Source organism: Apodemus sylvaticus, chromosome 3, assembly GCF_947179515.1.
Source record: "Apodemus sylvaticus chromosome 3, mApoSyl1.1, whole genome shotgun sequence".
NCBI classification, from domain to species: Eukaryota; Metazoa; Chordata; class Mammalia; order Rodentia; family Muridae; genus Apodemus; species Apodemus sylvaticus.
The window spans coordinates 151,694,442-151,713,544 of record NC_067474.1 but is presented as its reverse complement, the minus strand read 5'-3'; the positions used below and the strand labels follow the sequence as shown (position 1 = coordinate 151,713,544).

General features: G+C 44.5%; 1 protein-coding gene across 7 annotated transcripts in view; it reads right to left on the bottom strand.

The window, feature by feature from the left end:
• Hp1bp3 (heterochromatin protein 1 binding protein 3) overlaps positions 1-18,666 on the bottom strand; it is a 29,139-nt gene extending 10,473 nt beyond the window's left edge. The window contains exons 1-8 of one of the 7 annotated variants that reach the window (XM_052177841.1): positions 18,568-18,666; positions 13,566-13,761; positions 13,099-13,198; positions 11,616-11,769; positions 8,807-8,966; positions 5,091-5,234; positions 3,011-3,088; positions 1,875-2,029 (exon numbers count right to left, since the gene is read on the bottom strand). In XM_052177841.1, the coding sequence (XP_052033801.1) occupies positions 1,875-2,029; positions 3,011-3,088; positions 5,091-5,234; positions 8,807-8,966; positions 11,616-11,769; positions 13,099-13,198; positions 13,566-13,661 (887 nt within the window). In that variant the 5' untranslated portion in view covers positions 13,662-13,761; positions 18,568-18,666. The other 6 variants (XM_052177844.1, XM_052177842.1, XM_052177843.1 and 3 more) reach the window with 6 other exon arrangements.
• Positions 18,667-19,103: the final 437 nt, after the last annotated feature.

The following is a 19,103-nucleotide window of genomic DNA, read 5'->3' as shown; positions in this document are numbered from 1 at the left end:
TTCATGGGACATCTCCATGGCCCTTATTTTCATTAAATAAAACCTGGGCTATCACAGCAAACAGAAAATGACTATCTAAAGTTGATATAAGACGGTTTTTAAAAAATATTTATTTTTATGTTTATTCATTTTTATGCTTCTCTGTGTCTGTCTGTCTATGCACCATGTTTATGCCTGGTACTTGAGGAGGCATCAGGTCCCTTGGAACTAGCCATCTGTGAGCGACCCTTCCAGTACTGGGAATCGATGCTCCGAACCATGGAGCCAACATTTAACCCAACATGAAAAGAGTTATAGGGACTGTAAGGATGGCTCTGTGGGTGTGGTGGTTTGAATGAGAATGGTCCCATAGGCTCCTATATTTGAATACTTGGTCCCCAGTTGGCGAACTGTTTGGGAAGGATTAGGAGATGTAGCCATGTCAGAGGAGGTGCGTTACAAGGGTAGACTTTGAGGTTCAAAGGACTGGTGCCATTCCCGCTGTGTCTTTGCTCTGCCATCATGGACTCTAATCCTCTGATCTCAGAAGCCCAATTAAGCATTTTCTTTTGTATGCTGCCCAGGTCATGGTGTTTTGTCACAGCAACAGAAAAGAAACTAAGACAATGGGTAAAATGCTTGCCAGATAAGTATGAAGATTCAAGCTCAGAGCTTGGCTCAAGCCACCATGCAGAAGCCCAGTGGGTGTGGCAGCCCACCAGCATTCCCAGCTTACAGGAGGCAGGAAAAGAACCTCTTAGAGCAAATTAGCTAGCCTGACTAGCCAAAGGATTCAGTGGCACAATCAAGATAGACTCTCAGCATCATCTTCAGACCTCAGACCACATGCACATGCATGTGAACACACAAACACATGACCCTATACGTATTCTAAATGCACACACACACATACGTACTTGAGTGTGGTGGTACACACTGTGAGCCCATTACTTCAGAGGTGGAAGCAAGAGGACTAGCAACTCAAGACAATCCTATTACATAGCAAGTTTGTGGCCAGCCTGGGCTACATGAAACCTGTCTCAAATCAGTCCTTCTTTAGGAAGGATTGATTCAATACTGGTTCAAAAACATTTTGGGGTGGGGGGAGCTATACCTATACTGAATACACACTTTCCCCTTACCATTGCTGCATATATTATAAAATCTATTAACATAACATTTATGTTGGGTATTTTAAATGTTCTAGAGAAGATTTAAAGTATACCAGAGGAGAAGACCAATGGTGCACGACTATAATACCAGCTACTTAGCAGGCTGAGGCAGGAGAATCACAAGTTTAAGGCATGTCTAGACAATTTAATGCAACAATGTGTCAAAATAAAAGTCAAAAGAGGAGCCAGGGTATAGTTAAGGGGAGGCTTGCTTTAGCACACAGGAGGCCCTAACTTCAATTGTCAGCACTGCAGCGTACATACAGAAGCCGGGGTAATTCTACTTCTCAAAAGGCAGAAGCCTGAAGACTGAGTTTGATGGCAGTGCAGGCTACACAGTGGCTCCTATCTTAAAAACAAAAGAAATCACAGGTAAGCCGTGCGCTGTCTATTGCTCGCAAACACATCAGTACGGATCACTCTGGAAAGCATGTTCTTGAGCAGTTGTAAGCAAGTGTCTGGTATCAAGGAGGCTCCTGGAACCAAATCCTGCACAGGTACTGACTGTTGAGGGACATGTAGACTCTATTAGGATCATGTAAGAATATGAAAAGAACAACAAAACCCCTACATATGACACGGGAAAAAAGCCATATGGAATTAAGATACAAAAAAATAAAAACATAAGAAAAGACTTAATTCTGGCTCACCCCAAAGATATCCTTAAATAAGTCATCTATGGCCCATCTCAGGAAGGGGTGTAAGGGAGCAGCATGCTAATACCTGATGTCCACTCTAAGCTTAGGATAATACTGAGACACGTATTTCCTGATGAGACTGTAGGAAGCTTCTTTAGGTTCACAGAGTCGAGTAAAAGCCAACGGGAGAACATCTTCCAGCTTTACTTGTGGTTCTGGGTCCACTGCGGAGCCCTTCTTCTGAAACACAGTATCAAAAGTTACATCCTCACAGAACAGAGCTGTCAGCCCACCTGCTACCTGCAATTCCAGGCTACCTAGGGAGATGTCTCAAAAATAGAAATTATTGGGCTGGAGAGATTACTCAGCAGTTAAGAACACTGACTGCAGCCGGGCGGCGGTGGCACTCGCCTTTAATCCCAGCACTTGGGAGGCAGAGGCAGGTGGATTTCTGAGTTCGAGGCCAGTCTGGTCTACAGAGTGAGTTCCAGGACAGCCAGGGCTACACAGAGAAACCCTGTCTTGGAAAAACAAAACAAAACAAAAGAGAGCACTGACTGCTCTTCTGAAGGTCCTGAATTCAAATCCCAGCAGCTCACAACCATCCATAATGGGGATCTGACGTCCTCTTCTGGTGTGTCTGAAGACAGCTACAGTGTACTTACATATAATAAATAAGTAAATCCTTTAAAAAATTGTTAAATTTAATTTTAAATGTATAAAACTTTCAGAGTTGTAAAAATAATACAGATCATCATGATTTTAATCATTGGCACAGATAAATATTATTTCACTTTTTAATTTTGAGCCTTTTTTTTTTGGTTTTTGTTTTTGTTTTTAAATCTATGAAACTGTGTTGTATGTTAGTACTTACAGAAATGAGAAGATAAAAGGAATCTGAGTACAGTTTGGAGTCTGGTTTGAACAGAAATATATATATCTTTAGATTAAAATATATTTTACAAAAAAAAGAGTGTAATTCATACAGTTGCCCATAATTCAACGTAAGGTTTTGAAGACATAGGCCTAACAAGGCTGGAGGGCTCTGGTTTGCGATGATCTGGTACTGCACCCACTGATTTGGGGAAATGACTCACAACCTCTCTAGCCTTAGCAGGAAGGCTGCACCTCCAGCAATGCTACTCACACGGGCCCTCACCAATGCGCCATCTTCAGCAGTAGGAACAGAACTTTAACACTCAAACTCTGGTACAGACTTACCTTTCTGTTTTTGGATTTCTGAGGTGTTTTTGATTTCTGGACCACAACAAAACTGCCAGATGCACCTTTTCCTTTTACCTACAGTAAATGAAATCTATGTTATTCCTGTAGTGAGTGCCTAACTCCACACTGGATGGGTACAGAGCCTGACGGAAAGCTAAAGTGAAGGAAGTCCTGTTTAACTCTGCAAAGAATGAACACTAGAGTTGAGGACTCAAACCCGGAACAAGACACATAAAAAGAAAAAAAACATCTCCACACAGTAGGAATCATTTTCTTCAGTGATGGACCTGTAAGCACCCAACACAGAGAATCCACTGAGTGAATATGAATACTGTAGAATTAACTAGTCCTTGGGACTCCTAAGCAGAGCTCACCTGTCTGACTAGACTCTGACTAGTCTGACTCGTGCTCTGGTACCAGGATGAACTAGATCGTAGGCGAGCTCTTTTTGCGCCCATGGGTTCCTTTTCTCTCTGTGGACTTCTGCAGGGTACACCTGATGCAATGAAGTCCATTTTCGTCCTAAGACTGTCCTGACTTGTTCCCAGGGCAGGGTGACCAGAACCTTGTGTCTGCTCAGGCCAGTGTTCCAGCTGGAGCTGCAATACCTGCCCTAAGCTGGTCTGCCTCTAAGCAATACTCTGAAGAACTAAACCAAGTGGCAGAGACCATGCCTGAAATCAGTGTCAGTTCTCCTCGGGCTTCATCGGATGCTCTTTAGTTCTCAGGCCGTAACAGTTTATATAATAATAAATTAAGGTAAGCTGGGCGGTAGTGGCACACACCTGTAATCCCAGCACTCTGGGAGGCAGAGGCAGGCAGATTTCTGAGTTCGAGGCCAGCCTGGACTACAGAGTGAGTTCCAGGACAGCCAGGACTATAAACCCTGTCTCGAAAATAAACAAATCCAAAAAAACAAACCAAAAAAAAAAAAACAAACTAAAAAAAAAAAAAAAAGATCAATTAAGGTGAGTCTACCTACAAGCTAATTTTTAAGTAACCAATTGAGTCAGATAACTCAAATCTTAAAGCTAACAAACCTAACACAAAAGCAAGTTGTCTTATGTTATGGCAATGGTAGTATTCCCTAACCTTGTAATCACTTTTCAAGCTATGGAATTTCAAGAATAAGCCAGTCTCCAAAGACCCAACCAACAGTACAACAGGCAGAAAAAACCCACACCATTGTGTAACCTCTATTAAGGGTGACCTGAGGGCTGGAGAGATGGCAGTGGTTAAGAGCACTGACTGCTCCACAGATTCTGAGTTCACATCTAGGTTGGGGCTTACAACCATCTGGAACAGGATCCCATGCCCTCTTCTGGTATGAACGGTATACTCACATCCATTTAAAAAAAAAAAAGTACTGGGCAATGATGGCGTACGCCTTTAATCCCAGCACTTGGGAGGCAGAGGCAGGTGGATTTCTGAGTTTGAGGCCAGCCTAGTCTATAGAGTGAGTTTCAGGACAGCCAGGGCTACAAAGAGAAACCCTGTCTTGGAAAAAAAAATAGTGACCTACAAGGGGCTGAAGAGAGGCTCAGTGGTTAAGAGCACTGGCTACTCATCCAGTAGTTGGGTTCAGTTCCCTGCATCTTCCAACTGTTGCAACTCCAGGTCCAGAGACCTGACCAGACATACGCATGGGCAAAACACCATTGCACACAAAACAAAAATCAATAAAGTAAAAGAAAAGCAGAGTGCCCTACAAAGCCAGGTGGTGGTGGCACACAGCTTTAGTCCACACTCTCAGGAGAGGAGGCAGCAGATCTCTGAGTGCCAGGCTAGCCTGGTCTACAGAGTGAATTCCAAGACCAGGGCTACACAGAGAAACCAACCCTGTCTCAAAACAAACAAACAAACAAACAAACAAACAAACAAACAAGAAAAGAAAACAGTGACCTACAAAGGCAACTGCCGTCTGGGCTCTGAGGCCTCATATGGTAAGACTAAGTGCAGCTGAAGTCTTTCAGCCATATAGCTTACTGCTACTAAAAGGATACACAGAACTATTGTTAGAAGTGGACTTAGCACAGCCGATACATGAAGTACTCATTCTCTACAGTGGTGTTAATACCTGTTTGATGACTCCTCTGTTTAACTCTCTTTTCAGTGCTTGCTTAAGGAGATAGCCCCTTCTCTCCAGATCCAGAGATGGGTACTTATGAATGATGTACTTTCGAATAGCCACCACTGATGCGCCACTTTTCTGGAAGCATGCCTGCAAGATTTTCAAATCAGACATATAATGTTAGTTATTTTTGGTTAGAGACTCTGAATGGTTTTCTAAATGAGGTCGTACAGAAAAGAGCCTAATGGTAAAGAGGCAGGGGAATGAACAGCACTTCAGTTCAGTGAAGTTAGCTTGTAAGGCTCTGGAGAATAACACTAACAAGTGCTTCTGCCAACAATCTTTTTTTTTCTCCAACAATCTGAATTTTTCCGTCACAGGAATTGCTGGGTACGGTGGCTCACTCCTGCAATCTTACAACTCAGGAGTTGGAGGAAGGTGCATCTCTGCAAGGCCAACCTAGGTTACGGAGTAAGACCCTGTCTTTAAAAAACAAAACAATAACCACTAACCCCCAAACCATAAATACTCTAGGAGTTAATGAAAATCCCTTTACCACTTTAATTCTAGTCTGTATTTATGTAACAGTATTGGTTGTCAGCTTGATAAGACTCTAGAATCCCAGAGACAGGCCTTTGGGCATAACTGTGAGAGGGTTAGCTGACGTGGGTGGGGCCATTCCCCGGGAGCACTCGCGGCTCTGTAATAGAGGGAGCTGATCAATCACGTGCCCACTGCTCTTCCTCTGCCTGCAGATACAGAACCACCACCTGCTTCTCCCCACCCCAACATCCTTTTTTGAGACAGGGTCTCTATGCAGCTCTGGCTGTCCTGAAAATAGGTAGGCTGGCTTGAATTCACAGAGATCTAACTGCCTCTGCCTACTGAGTACCGGAATTAAAGGCCTGTAGCACCACACCTGACATGACTACCTGTTTCAAGCTCCTTCGGCCCTGACCTTCAGTCCATGACGGGCGGTGCTTTGAACTATGAGCTCTTCAGTGCTCGAGCTGGCTGAGCAGTTGAGAGCACTTGTTGCTCTTGCAAGGGACTTATGTATAGCTTCCATCGCCCATACGGCAGCTGGTGACCTGCAATGCCAGCGCTATGGTACCCAACACTCACTCTGGCTTCTGTGGGCCCCAGGCATGGAATATGACACATACAAATACACACAGGCAAAATACCCATACAAAAAAAAAAATCACCAAGCAGTGGTAGTACATGCCTTTAATGCCGCAACAGGAAGGCAGGGGCAGGGGTATCTCTCAAGTTCAAAGCCAATCTGTTCTACAGAGTGAGTTTCAGGACAACCACGGCTACACAGAGATACCAAACCAAAAACCCAACTCTTCCTTAACTTGCTTTTGAGAGTATATTTTATCCAGGAACAGGAAAAGAAACAAAGGCAATTTAGAATACAGACCTTTAGCATTAAAGTGAAGGAAACATAACAATCCTATCACAAAGTACCAGTTCACTTTTTTAAAGAGTTATTTATTTCATGGATGTGAGTACACTGTTTCTGTCTTCATGCACACCAGAAGAGGGCATTGGATCCCATTTCAGATAGTTGTGAGCCACCATGTGTTTGCTGGGATTTGAACTCAGGACCTCTGGAAGAGCAGCCAGTGCTCTTAACCTCTGAGCCGTCTTTCCAGACTCATGTCAGTTCATTTTAAGGAATGAATTTCAGTACATAGGCCCAATACTTTTCTCATGCTTTCTTTGAATGTGACTTAAAGACAATCCAGATGAATGGAATAAAACTGGATTCATAGAAGCACAGAGTTAAAGGGAATTTTGAGGGAAAAATAGATATTTTACTATTTCTATCTAATTTTGACAAATGTCTATAGAAGGATGAACTATTATGTCAGAAAGGCAATAAATAATTAACTTGTTTAAAGTGCTGAGTCTGCAGTCTAATAGAACAGACCATCAAATTCTGTAGTAGTACTGTTTTTTCTTTTTCTCCTTTTTTTTTTTTTTACAGTTTTGCAAGACAGCGTTTCTCTGTGTAGCCCCAGCTGACCTGGAACTCACTCTGTAGAGCAGGCTGGCCTGGGACTCCACCTGCCTGTGCCTCCCAAGTTTTTGGATGTGGTAGGCACACCCCAAGCTAGGATTAAAGATGTGCATTACCACTGCCCTGTATGTGAAATTCTTAATGAAAGGCCATGTAAAGACTAGAGATCTTGCTGGGCAGTGGTGAAGACCACCTTTAATCCCAGCACTTAGGAGGCAGGAGGCAGAGGTAGGCAGATCTAGGTAGGTGAATTCAAAACAAACCTGGACTATAGGGCAAGTTCCTGGACAGCTAGAGTTGTTACACAAAGAAATGCTGTCTCAAAAAAAGGAAGAAAGAAGAAGAATCTCTGGAACTCTGGCTGGAAAGGTGGCTCCGTGTTCTCTTAGAGGTCCTAGACTCGGCTCCCAGCCCCAGCAGAGCAGCTCAGAACTACCTGTCACTCCAATTCGAGAGCATCCAATGCCCTCTTCAGGCATCCAAAGGCTGCTGAACACACATGATGCAAAAAATAGGCATACATGGAAACAAAAATAAAATAAACCTTCTGGTTTTAAATACAAAGGGGGGCGGGACAGAAGGATTTAGGCTTAAAATGTATAAGGCATGACGTTCAATCCCCAGCAGTGGGGACGCTAGGAGATTTACATAATAAATGCAGTATAAGATTACCCTTTCATCTGGTGCTTGTCCTGGCAGCAAAACCTGTAATCTTGCAGAAGAGTCACCAATTCAGAGTCATCCTTGATTAATATAGAGTTCAAGGTCATTCAACTTGTGCCTTATCATGAAATCCACCCTGACCCTCAAAACACTACAGGAACCACATATGCTAATGAAGCCAAAGAATTAGGTTGAAGTCGTGATGCTATATAAGAAGGCCAATTTTCATAATATTTTGAAATTAGTGAAGAACAAAGCAGTAGTATTTATTAATAATTTATTTGAACTTTATTTTAGGTATGAAAAGTGGTACATATGAGATGCTTAGCTGTACAAGCAAAACTTGAGAGCAATTTTTAATAAAAATTCTGAATATTTTCTAAGAACTTTGTTTTAGATGTGCATATGCGTATGAGACCTATGTGGGGTACCCACAGAGCGCATCTGGCTCCCAGAGCTGTATTTACAGTCATGAGCTGGTTGGTGTGGGTGCTGAGAATGGAACCCAAGTCTTCTGTAAGACCAGCAAGTGCTCTTAACTGCTAAATCATCTCTCCAGCCCCTTGATATCAGTTTTTAAAAACAAATATGGCCAGGCAGTGGTGGCGCATGCCTTTAATCCCAGCACTTGGAAGGCAGAGACAAGTAGATTTCTGAGTTCGAGGCCAGCCTGGTCTTGAGTGAGTTCTAGGGCTACACAGAGATACCCTGTCTCAAAACAACAACAAAAGAAAACCAAGTATGTCCGAACCCAGAAGGAAGCAGCAGGTGGATCTTTGAGTTCAACGTCAGCCTGGTCTACAGGGCAATTTCTAGGACAGCCAGGGCGACACAGAGAAACCCTGTCCTGGGAGGTTGGGGGAGGTGTTCATCCAATGTATTTACAGCAGAGAAACAGGTGCCTCACATGATGAAAGTCCTTTAAGAAGCAAAGCAGGAATTCTAAAGTCTGGACAAAATAAGCTGTTTTGAAATAAGGAAAAGATGAAAAGCGAAAGCCTGAGTTGAAGTGCTTGAAATAACAACTTGCCTTAATGGCCTCAGTTAAGATTGCGTCCATCTTGGGCCGTGGGGAGGAGGCCATCGGTGTTTGCTTCTGGGCTCTGGCTAGCTGGCTGGCAGAAAGGGTAGCCCAGGCAGGGATCGTTTTTTTCACTTTCTTCTCCTTTTCTTTAGACTGATCCTTCTCACTTAAAAATAAAAATTTTCATTATGCAAGATGAACTCTTCAGAAAGAGGCCCAGTCAACATTTTGTATTCAAGGATTTCCCACATTTGCATTCCACACAGGAAGACTATATATACTTTAGGGGTAAACACCTTCTGTACTGAACACATGCAACTTTCTTTCCTATTATTAGTCACTAACACAGCACAGCAACTGTATACAAAACACACACACACTGTATCAGATGTTACAAGTAACTTATAGGCAGTTTAACTATAAAGGATTTGATAGACCTAACTTACATGCAATACTACACAACTTACAGGAGGGACCTGAGCACTAACAGCTCTTGGTACTTTAGGGATCCTAGGACTAATGGCCCTCTAATATCAAATGACAGTCATATAAAGAAAAAAAGAAAAGGCTATGGAGGGAGAGCCCAGTTTAGAGGCTATAGTTCCAGCACTCAGGAAGCACAGGTTCAAGGCCAGATTAGCCTAGGCCCAAGTTCCAGGACAGCCACAGCTTGGAAATGAAGCCTTCTCTTGGGGAGAAAAGTTGTATTTATTTACACTGAGGTAAAATATAAAACAAGCATAAATTTACAAAATATAACATTAAAAACTTTCTGGTAGTATAAATAAATCAAGAAGGTCCTTTTAGATAATGAGCTAGAAAAATGTTTCTCTTAGGCACAGGACAAGGCATTCATATTAACTGTCCCGAAAACTGGAGTGAAAATTCTGGCTAGAGAGCCAGCTCAGCAATAAGAAGAGCATGGCTGTCCTGCTAGAGAACCTGGGTTTGACTCACATACAATGGCGCACAACCGTCCCAAAGGGTCCAACACTCTCTCTGTCTTCCATGACACCAGCCGCTTACTATGCACAAACAGGCAGGCAAAATACCCATATATATAAAAAAAACAATAAAAATTAATAATCACGACAACAGACACAAAAGGATATGGGGAGAAAAATCACAATTATGTCTCAGCACTGAAATAGTAAAACAACATCAACTACCTTCAAGGTAAAGAATAAAAAAAGTTGGCCAGGCAGTAGAGGTACACACCTTTAATCCTAGACTTGGGAGACAGAGGCAGGCAGATCTCTAGTTCATCTCTATAGCCTGGTCTACAGAGCAAGTTCCAGGACAGACAGGGCTACACAGAGAAACCCTGTCTCAAAAAAATAATAACATAATGAAAAATTTTGAAGCTAGAGATGATATAAAATTCATTTTAAGAAGCAAAAGTAGCCAGGCATGGTGGCACACACCTGTGATCCCAGCACTTGGGAGGCAGAGGCAGGTGGATTTCTGAGTTCCAGGCCAGTTTGGTCTACAGAGTGTGTTTCAGGACAGCCAGGGCTATACAGAGAAACCCTGTCTCGAAAACAAACAAACAAACAAAAAAGAAAAATAAAAGAAACAAAAGTAATTCACTCACCTAACAGAAGTATTGGAATCCTAAAAAATGTGGCATAGCCAATAAAAAGCATTTATTATATGTGAGTACACTGTAGCTGTTTTCAGACACACCAGAAGAGGGCGTAGGATCCCATTACAGATGGTTGTGAGCCACCATGTGAGTGCTGGGATTTGAACTTGTGGCAGTAGGTGCTCTTACCTCTGAGCCATCTCTCCAGCCCCAGATCTTACTCTTTTTATTTATTTATTTATTTATTTTTTAAAAGACAGGGTTTCTCTGTGTAGCTGTGGCTGTCCTGGAACTCACTCTGTAGACCAGGCTGGCCTCGAACTCAGAAATTCGCCTGCCTCTGCCTCCCAAGTGCTGGAATTAAAGGGGTGTGCCATCACCACCCAGCCGATCTTACTCCTAATAATGGGAATAAAAAGATGTCCTAAGTAATACATGAGAAAGGTATGACTATTATTCTATTTAAAAAGAAATATTGTGTAGTCTGTGCTCATGTGTTTGCTTAGGGAGGCAAAGGTCAACAGCATTGGCTGTCCTCCTCAACTGCTCTCTAATTTTCTTTTTAAAAGGAAGCCAGGCATGGTGGCAAATACCTGTAACCCAGCACTGGAGATATAGACACATGAGGACTGTCACTGTAAGTTTGAAGCCAGCAGAATCTACATAGTGAGTTCTAAGTTAGCCAGAGCTCCAAATGTGTCTGTCCCTTCCTCCCCCAAAGGAAAAAAAAAAACCTTAAACAATAGCTACCTTCATACACAAATAAATCATCAACTGCAAGTCCTACCTGCTCAGTCACCAATACAGAGCTTATGTTGCTCTCTAAATGACGTAACTAAGTGTTCTAATGAGCACATACAAACAGCCCACTGCTGTCAGAGGTAGGAACAAATGGTAAAGTGTCTTTCAAGTCAGATTTTTGTAGTTACTTACCATTTCTTACTCAGATTCTATCAAAGCTTAAAAAGTATCAAATGTTCCTTTAATGAATTCTAAGCACGAAAACATACTCCAAAGTGAACAGGAAGTACTTACTCAGATACCATCTAACCAACCCTACAAAGTCTAACTGGCATAAACGCTCAGGATGAAACTTTTTCAAACAGTAACTGTAAAAAGTAAACCCAAACCACAAAACCCTAGCAGAAAGGGTCTGGCTCCTTCACACAGGCCGGGCCAGTCTTTCCATAAGCCTTCAATTAGCAGCAACAAGGAAGCGCGACTGCTTACTCCTTTTTGGTCTCCTCAGCAGACTTGCTCTCTTCCTTCTCTCCACTCTCAGGCTCCGCCTTGGGCTGCTCTGCCTCACTGGATGCAGCGGGTGGAGTCTCAGTCTCTTGTTCTTCTACAGTGGAGATAGATTCCTCTGAACTTCCATCTGGTTCTAAAACATCAGGTGAGTATCAAGTAGATACATTAGAACCCCTATCCCCCCATAGTCAAGAAAAGGCAAAAGCATGTTACTTAACACACCTGCTAATTGTCCAAATCAAGAGATGCATTCTAAAATGAATCACCACACGGCTTTGGAGTATGAGTGCTACCTAACACTGCACTACCTGGCCTGCCTCCTACTTCCATGTTATTAAATCATTGAGTTATCTATTCAAGTGTTTACCCAGACCATTATGTGAGAAATACCCAACAGTGCATGAACTGGCTATGGTGGCACACATGGTGGGTAGAGGTGAGGATATGAATTCAAGGGCTCAAGGTCACACTTGTCTACTCAGAAAGTTCCTGAGCTTGCTGTGTCAAACTCTAACTCTTGTCTCAAGAAAGAAAAAAAGTTTAAAAAGAAGTAGAGCCTAATATTTGGATATAATTTCTGAAGATTTGTCATTTCTTCTGAGTTACCCAAGACTGTAAGAAGTGTTGTGTGATAGTTTAGGGATGGGATCATGCTATAGCCCTGACTGGGCTCAGATTCAAAGCCACCTTTCAGTCTTCACAGTGCCGTACATTATTCTGCCACATCGCCTGTGACCCGAGGCTGTGAGAGATCAGCAGTGGAGATCAGCTCACCACCGCACTGGTTTTCAAACTCTGACTTCACATTCCCCTCTACCTTAGGTATAGATGCCTAAATTGAGTACAGCACTTAAGGATTTTGAGACAATAAAAGGCCAGGGAGAGAATGGTAGTGTGCTAATCCTGCAGACCCAAGCTATGCAGGGAAAAGATAAAAGGGGTAAAGAGAGAAAGAAAAAAGTCACAAGACAAACTGGGAGAAAGGACAGAAGGCTGGACTCAGCAGGAAGGCAGCTGGTCTGCAGGCTGACAGACTTACTCTGCCTCTACTCCTTGTACCCACCTGAGTGGCTCGTCTCTCCCCACTAAGGCAAACCACACCCAGTGTTGAATAACCCACACACTTCGCTATGGTGTCCTCGTGACTGCACTGCAAGGCCCAAGCTTCCAGAATTCCAGAGCTAACTTCCCCAGGACCCTATTATGTCAAATGTCACACCAGTTTCTCCTCATTGCTGTTTTTAATTGCAGGAGCATTACATTTCACTTTCCAAAAGGCTTCAAAGAGAAAATGCACTCATCCATTACCCACGAGGTCCAGCACAACACACATCCATCTCCTTCCATTCAAATACTTTAAACTTGTCACTACGGACATGAGGATAACTAAGTTCAAACAGATTTATAGAGTACTTTGAATTGGAGTGGTTTGTCTTTTTAAATTGTGGCTGCTTTACTTTACCTGGTTTTTCTTCCTCCCCTTCAGCAAGTTTGCTTTTGGGCGGAGTTTCCCGGGTAGAATTCACAGCTCGACGTATAGGCATGGTGCTATCTTCTGCTTTCTAAGAGAAAAGATGCCCATAATCACATAGGCATAAAGAGTTCTCTTCTGTCTCTCTCAAGGGACCTAACTAGGTTTCAAAGATGTAGGAGAATTCTTCAAGTTACTCCAGGATCTGATACAAATTACTTTTAACAAGTTTTTTTTTTTTAAAGTGAAACATGACTATTAAAATATTCAAAGAATTTTAGATAGAAAGTTCAAATTAAAAGTTATAGGTAATTTGGAATCAACTTAGAAGGTTGAAAGTTTTATAAGGAATTTGAGGGGAAAGGGAGATGAAAAGAACTCTACATATGAAGAACCCAGCAGAGCCTTAAGTCAGGGGTTGATCCAAGAGTGAGCTTCAAGACTGCATCAGCCCCTACCTCACCTAACTTGTCCGCGTGCGTCAGCTGAGCTCCTACTATAAGTGGGAGTGCCTTAGGATGGATGAGTTCACCTTGAGACATATCAGTTGCCATTTAAAATAATTTCTAGGCCTGAATACTGGTGAAACTCTGAAGCCTCTGCTGAGAATCACAAGGGTTTTTCCTAATGGCTTCAGTGTGGTGAAGAGTCAACCTAAAGCACAGAAAAGACTTGGTATGAAGATCAACAGAAACAAAACTCAACTAAAACATCTAAATCCAATATTCCAAAGAGAATTAACATAATGATAAAACTTAAGTTACGGATGACTTAGTTATCACTAAAGAAAAACAACAGAAAACATTATTAGCATGTAACAATGAGGCAAGGCTAAGAGCGGAAGCCACAGCAGCTTTGCAAACTCCACAGGAACAAAAGCAGCGAGGAAAAAGGGGCTAAGGGCCTAACTCCAACCCCTCTGCCACTGTCTGGAACTTAGGCAGGAGACTAAGGCAGGCCTAGCCAAGCATCTGTTTTCTAGATGGCTTTTGTGGTTATCATTTGAATGGGGTCAAGAAAAGCAACTGCAACTTTACCTCAAGTAGAAAAGTAGATTTTTTTTCCTTGTTAAAGGGAAAAATCAATTTGTAAAATTACCACTGAGAACTTAGCACTGAAGGACTCCAGAGCAAGGCAGTGAGTTTAGATCATCACCTAGAAGTATTCATCCACAGCCCTGACCTAGTGTGACATAAGCTACTGCATATAGAAAAAAGGCATAGTCAAATGTCTACCAATTAAGTGACATGGTGCTCCATGCCTGCAACCCTAGAATTCAGGAAGCTGAAGCAGGAGGGGATACATTCTGAGTTCTGAACTTTAGGTCATCCTGAGCTAAAGAATTAGCGCTTTTCTTAACAAGAAAACAAACAAGAAGTCACAAATGAATAAACCTCATGTAGTCACTGAAATTTACCTGATCATCAACATTCCTGTGTCCTTAAAAAGAAAAAAGAAAAACAAAACACTAGAGGGTAAAGACTCATGTAAGCATGCAACTTGCGTGTGGATTCTGAACATCATGTAAACGCTGCATGTGGTGGAATCCATCTATAACATCAATCAGGGATCCCCAAAGGTCAACAACTGACCAGTGGAGGGGAAATGCTGCGGCCCAGGCTCCGTATCGGACCCTGTCTCAGATACAAGCTGGAGAGCAGCTGAGCAAGAGTCCTGACCAGTGATCTCTGGACTCACACCTGTACCAATATGTGCAAGCAATACATACAATCCAAATCCTGGACCCGGAGAATCTACAATAAATTTAGTAGAGGAAAATGGCTATTTAAGTGTTTAGGCCTCTGTGCTAGTGAGTAATTAACAAAGATGGGGAATAATTAATCTAATATCTACTGTACTCTGAGTCTTTCAGACATTTAAGACCCTTTAGCATGTAATCCCAGGCCACAACAAACTGGGTAAAATTTGAAAACATCAAACAGAATGCTTTCAGCTAGAGAAAATCTTCTGGAAAGACAAGAAGTGATTCCACAATTCTGTATCAGTTGCAAAGACAGCTGAAAGAATCCAGCTGGGCCAGTGCCCTCAACGGTAACCCAACACCACAGGAGGCTGAGACCAGGTCAGCAGTGCAAGACCACCCAAATCCTTCCTCAGTCTGCTCACTCAGACTGCCCAAACAAATAGCTTATTGACAACAGCAAATTAGAAACATCTACAAATATTTAAAATTCTTGACAGTCACACAACCAATGTAAAAAATGCTATCTATGGTGTTCCATTCATTTAACCTCAGCATTAGGGGTAAGGGAAGCAACAGAGATCTCTGTGTGACACCAGCCTGGCCTACGCAATGATTTCCAGGACAGCCAGGGCCACACAGAGAAACTCAGTCTCAAATCCCATCCTGTTCTTAAAAAAAGAAGCCAGGATGGCTCAGGACATTACTCAGTTTGTTTGCATGAGGATTTCAGTGCAAACAAATAGTACTATGTAGTAATGTAATTTCCCTGAAAATAACAAGGAAAAGTAAATAAAGGTGGTATTTCCCCAGGCAAACACAATATAGACATAAACCATTAGGATCACATTCTCCTTTGGAAAGTGACAGTGCTGATGAACTCACACGTGCCCATGTGCACGCACACGGCCTGAGACACTCAGGAGATAAGGACACGCAGCCTGATCACCTGCTTTTGACCCATAGGACCCACAGGGTGGAGTCATGAGAACCTCCTTCTCAAGGTTGCCTTCGGACCTCAGCACAAGCATGGTGTCAAGCACAACCTCACATTCCCCACCCCAAATAAATGCATGGAATAAAAAATTACGGGTATTTTTATAAATAAATTCATGTAATAAAAAACAACTATAGTTATTTGGGGAAAGTATTTAAAAACATCTGCCTCAGTTCTGAATTTCTTTACTAATGAACATAGAACGCCAACCCATAGATTTTTTTTTTTTTGTCCTTCTATAATAGGCTTAGTGGGTTGTTAAACTCACTTTTTGTTTGAAACATAGAGTTTCACTATGTAGTCCTGGCTGTTGAGAAAATATGTAAACAAGGCTGTCCTCAAAATTCACAGAGATACACATGCCTCTGCCTCCCAAGTGCTGGGATTAAAGTCATGTGCCACTATGCCCAGCTTGAATTCACTTTTCACTAACAGCTAACAGAGCCACATGGACAGGTAGCCAGGACTGCCTGAACATTATCAGTGGACCTTGCCAACAGTACTTTTTGTTACAACACTCAGAATGATGAGACCCTTTAGACAGCTGTATTAGCTCCTTGGCTGGGATATTTTTGGGGGGATGAGAGTTGGGGGGGGGCTTAAGTAGCCCAGGTTGGCATCAAATTTGCTACTGTAGCAGAGGATGACTGAGCTCTTAGCCCGCTCCCCATCCTGAGTGCTGGTATTACAGCTACACACCACTCTGGAAATGGACAGATACAGAACTGGGCGCCTAAAAGAAAACAGGGTCAGAATGAGAGTTCAACAAATATTTGCTAAAGAATGAAAATGGTTCTTTAACCTGGCTTCATATAGTGTGGAAACCAAAATATATTTTCACATAGGGTTTATCAAGTTCTCCTGTGCCCACAAATTTTGGGTTCTTGTTATCTGAATGCGCGAATAGTAACATGACTTACTTTTGGGAAGGGAGATGCCTAAATTGTTTTTATTATAGGCCATAAAAACTTGCAGAAGTAGAAAGCCCAATTCCATGGTTGTAGTTTATTCCATTAGAAAAGGCAGTAGGTCTGCAGCTACGACATGTATTTCAAATTACTGCTATCCTTTAGAATTGGCATTTTTTTAGCAAGGGTGTCACCATAAACTCCATGTAATATTCATACTAATGTCACTATCAGACCACTAAATTATCTCACATAGCTCCCAGGCTTAGTTTCCTCACTCAGATTGCTAGCAACTTTCCCATTTCATTAATTAGCATGTAGTGATGTCTATCACGGCCGGGGGTTGAAGCCGATCAAACCCAGTTCCGCACAGTTAAGTCTTGCATCGGCACAGGCTTCCGTAACTTCCTAGTCAGCTTTCAGTCGTCCACCTCGTGAGTATGAAAACTAGGGCTAAGAACCTCAATCTTAACGCTATTACCTGTGAACTCTCAGGTGATAGTTCACAGTAGCACCACCAGCACTCACACAGGGGGCTGAGGCAGGAGGAGCGCAAAGTCCCAAGGAAGCATCAGGGAGACCGCCTCAAAAACAAAACAAAGATCAGCTTTGAACAAATCACTCTGAAACTGAAAGAGGTGCGACGAATTAAAAAAAGCCGTGGCAGTTGTATATGGCTTATGCTGATGAAGGTAAAACTGAAGAGAAGATTTAAAAAAAAAAGAACTTCAAACGCTTTTCTAATAGCTTCTAGGCCTTTCGGCTACGATCACATTTCATGTCTAAGATGCTTGCGCATGAGGTCCAGGTCTAATAAGACTCGTTCTCCAAAGCAATGGAAAGTCGGAGAAGAGCAGCAAGCAACCTGGGGAGCAGTCATGAGCACTTCTGGTTGTGCGGGAGGATTTAGCTCCAAGGACGTTAAGGAAAACTGTCTGGTTAAGTCTTGATCAACTCGGGCCTGGGCTTAAGACAGCTGACACTGACAATCCTGCGTCGGCCTAGGGAGCACCGCTGGGGATGAGGGAGGTGGTGGCTCGCGGGAACACAGAAGCGCAAAGCCGTCAGGGTAGCGGCGGGGACGACAGCAGCAAAGCGACAGCGCCCAGAGGCTGAGCATCGCCTGGAGGAGCAGCGAAGACAAAGGCGCGAGCGGCCGCGCGACAGGGCCGTAGCGGCGGAAGCGCAGAGCTAGCGGAGCGGGGCCCGAGATGGGCGCGGGGCGGCTGAGGGTGGCGGCAGAGGTACCGCGCAGAGATCGCTCCGCGCTCCTGTCTGCGGGGAGGAGGCGGCGACCGGCGGGACCTCAGCTCCGCACACTCACCACTGGGAACTCCGTAATGGCGGCCACGGCGGCGGCGGGGGCGGAGAACCCGGGGGGGCGGGCCCGCCGCAGCCAGTCACTACCGCCGGCATCTTTCGAACCGGCTAGAAGACAGTTGACAGTAGGCCGAGGGGAGGGCGCGGCGGAAGTCGGGCCATAGGCCTCGGAGCATGCGCGAGCCCTCAGCCAATAGGGCTCTGTGGCGCACGCCGGAGCATGCGCACTGAGACGCGGGGGGGGGCACGACCAGGGAAGAGCTGCCCCTCCTCCCCAAGTCCAAACAAAACAAGGGCGGGAGCGCGCGCCGCAGGGCCCGGGAGGCCCGCGCGCCAGGGGCAGGGGCCAGGTGGCGGGCGCGTCGCGAGAGGGCGCAGCGGCCGCGACGGACGGACAAAAGCCGTCGGCTTTCGGTCCCCGTGTCCCGCCTCTTGCGCCCGGGCAGAGATGTCAGCGCCCAGGCCGGTGGCCTTCGCCACTCGCGCACTGAGCCCGCGCCCACTCCCTGCGCGCTGGGTCCGTCCCGCGTTACCTCTGAGCTCCTGCGCCCGTGTCCCGTACGGCCTCTCAGCGTTGCCGCGGACCACCGATCGCCGACTCCCGACACCGCTGTCCTCCAGGCCGGGCACCGAGCTCTGCCGCCCCGCCCCCCTGCCCGCGGCCTCGCGCGCGCGCCCCCGAGCCGGCCCCGCCCCCGCGCGCTCCCGCGAAGTGGGTCCCGGGCGGGCGCGCAGGGGCGCGACAGGGCGCTCGGGGACGGCGGACGACGCGAGGCGGTGCGTGGCTGGGAACTAGCTTCCTGGCTGCGTCTTGCGTGCTTGGCACGTTCTCTGTTCCCGACCCGAGTCTTTCGTGTTTGGGATTTAGGGTTCCAGTCTCCCTTTATCCCTGGAAGACGTTGCTAGACAACAACAGCCACTTCCTGCGTCCACACGGAATTGGCAGTGTAGTGAGCAAGGACTGGTCATACACTGCCTGGAAGATGTTTTTCTCCATCGCGAGCCGGTCTGCCCCAGCTTCTTGATTTGCATGCACAGACAGCTTCCCTCCATCCCCCAGAGAAACCAC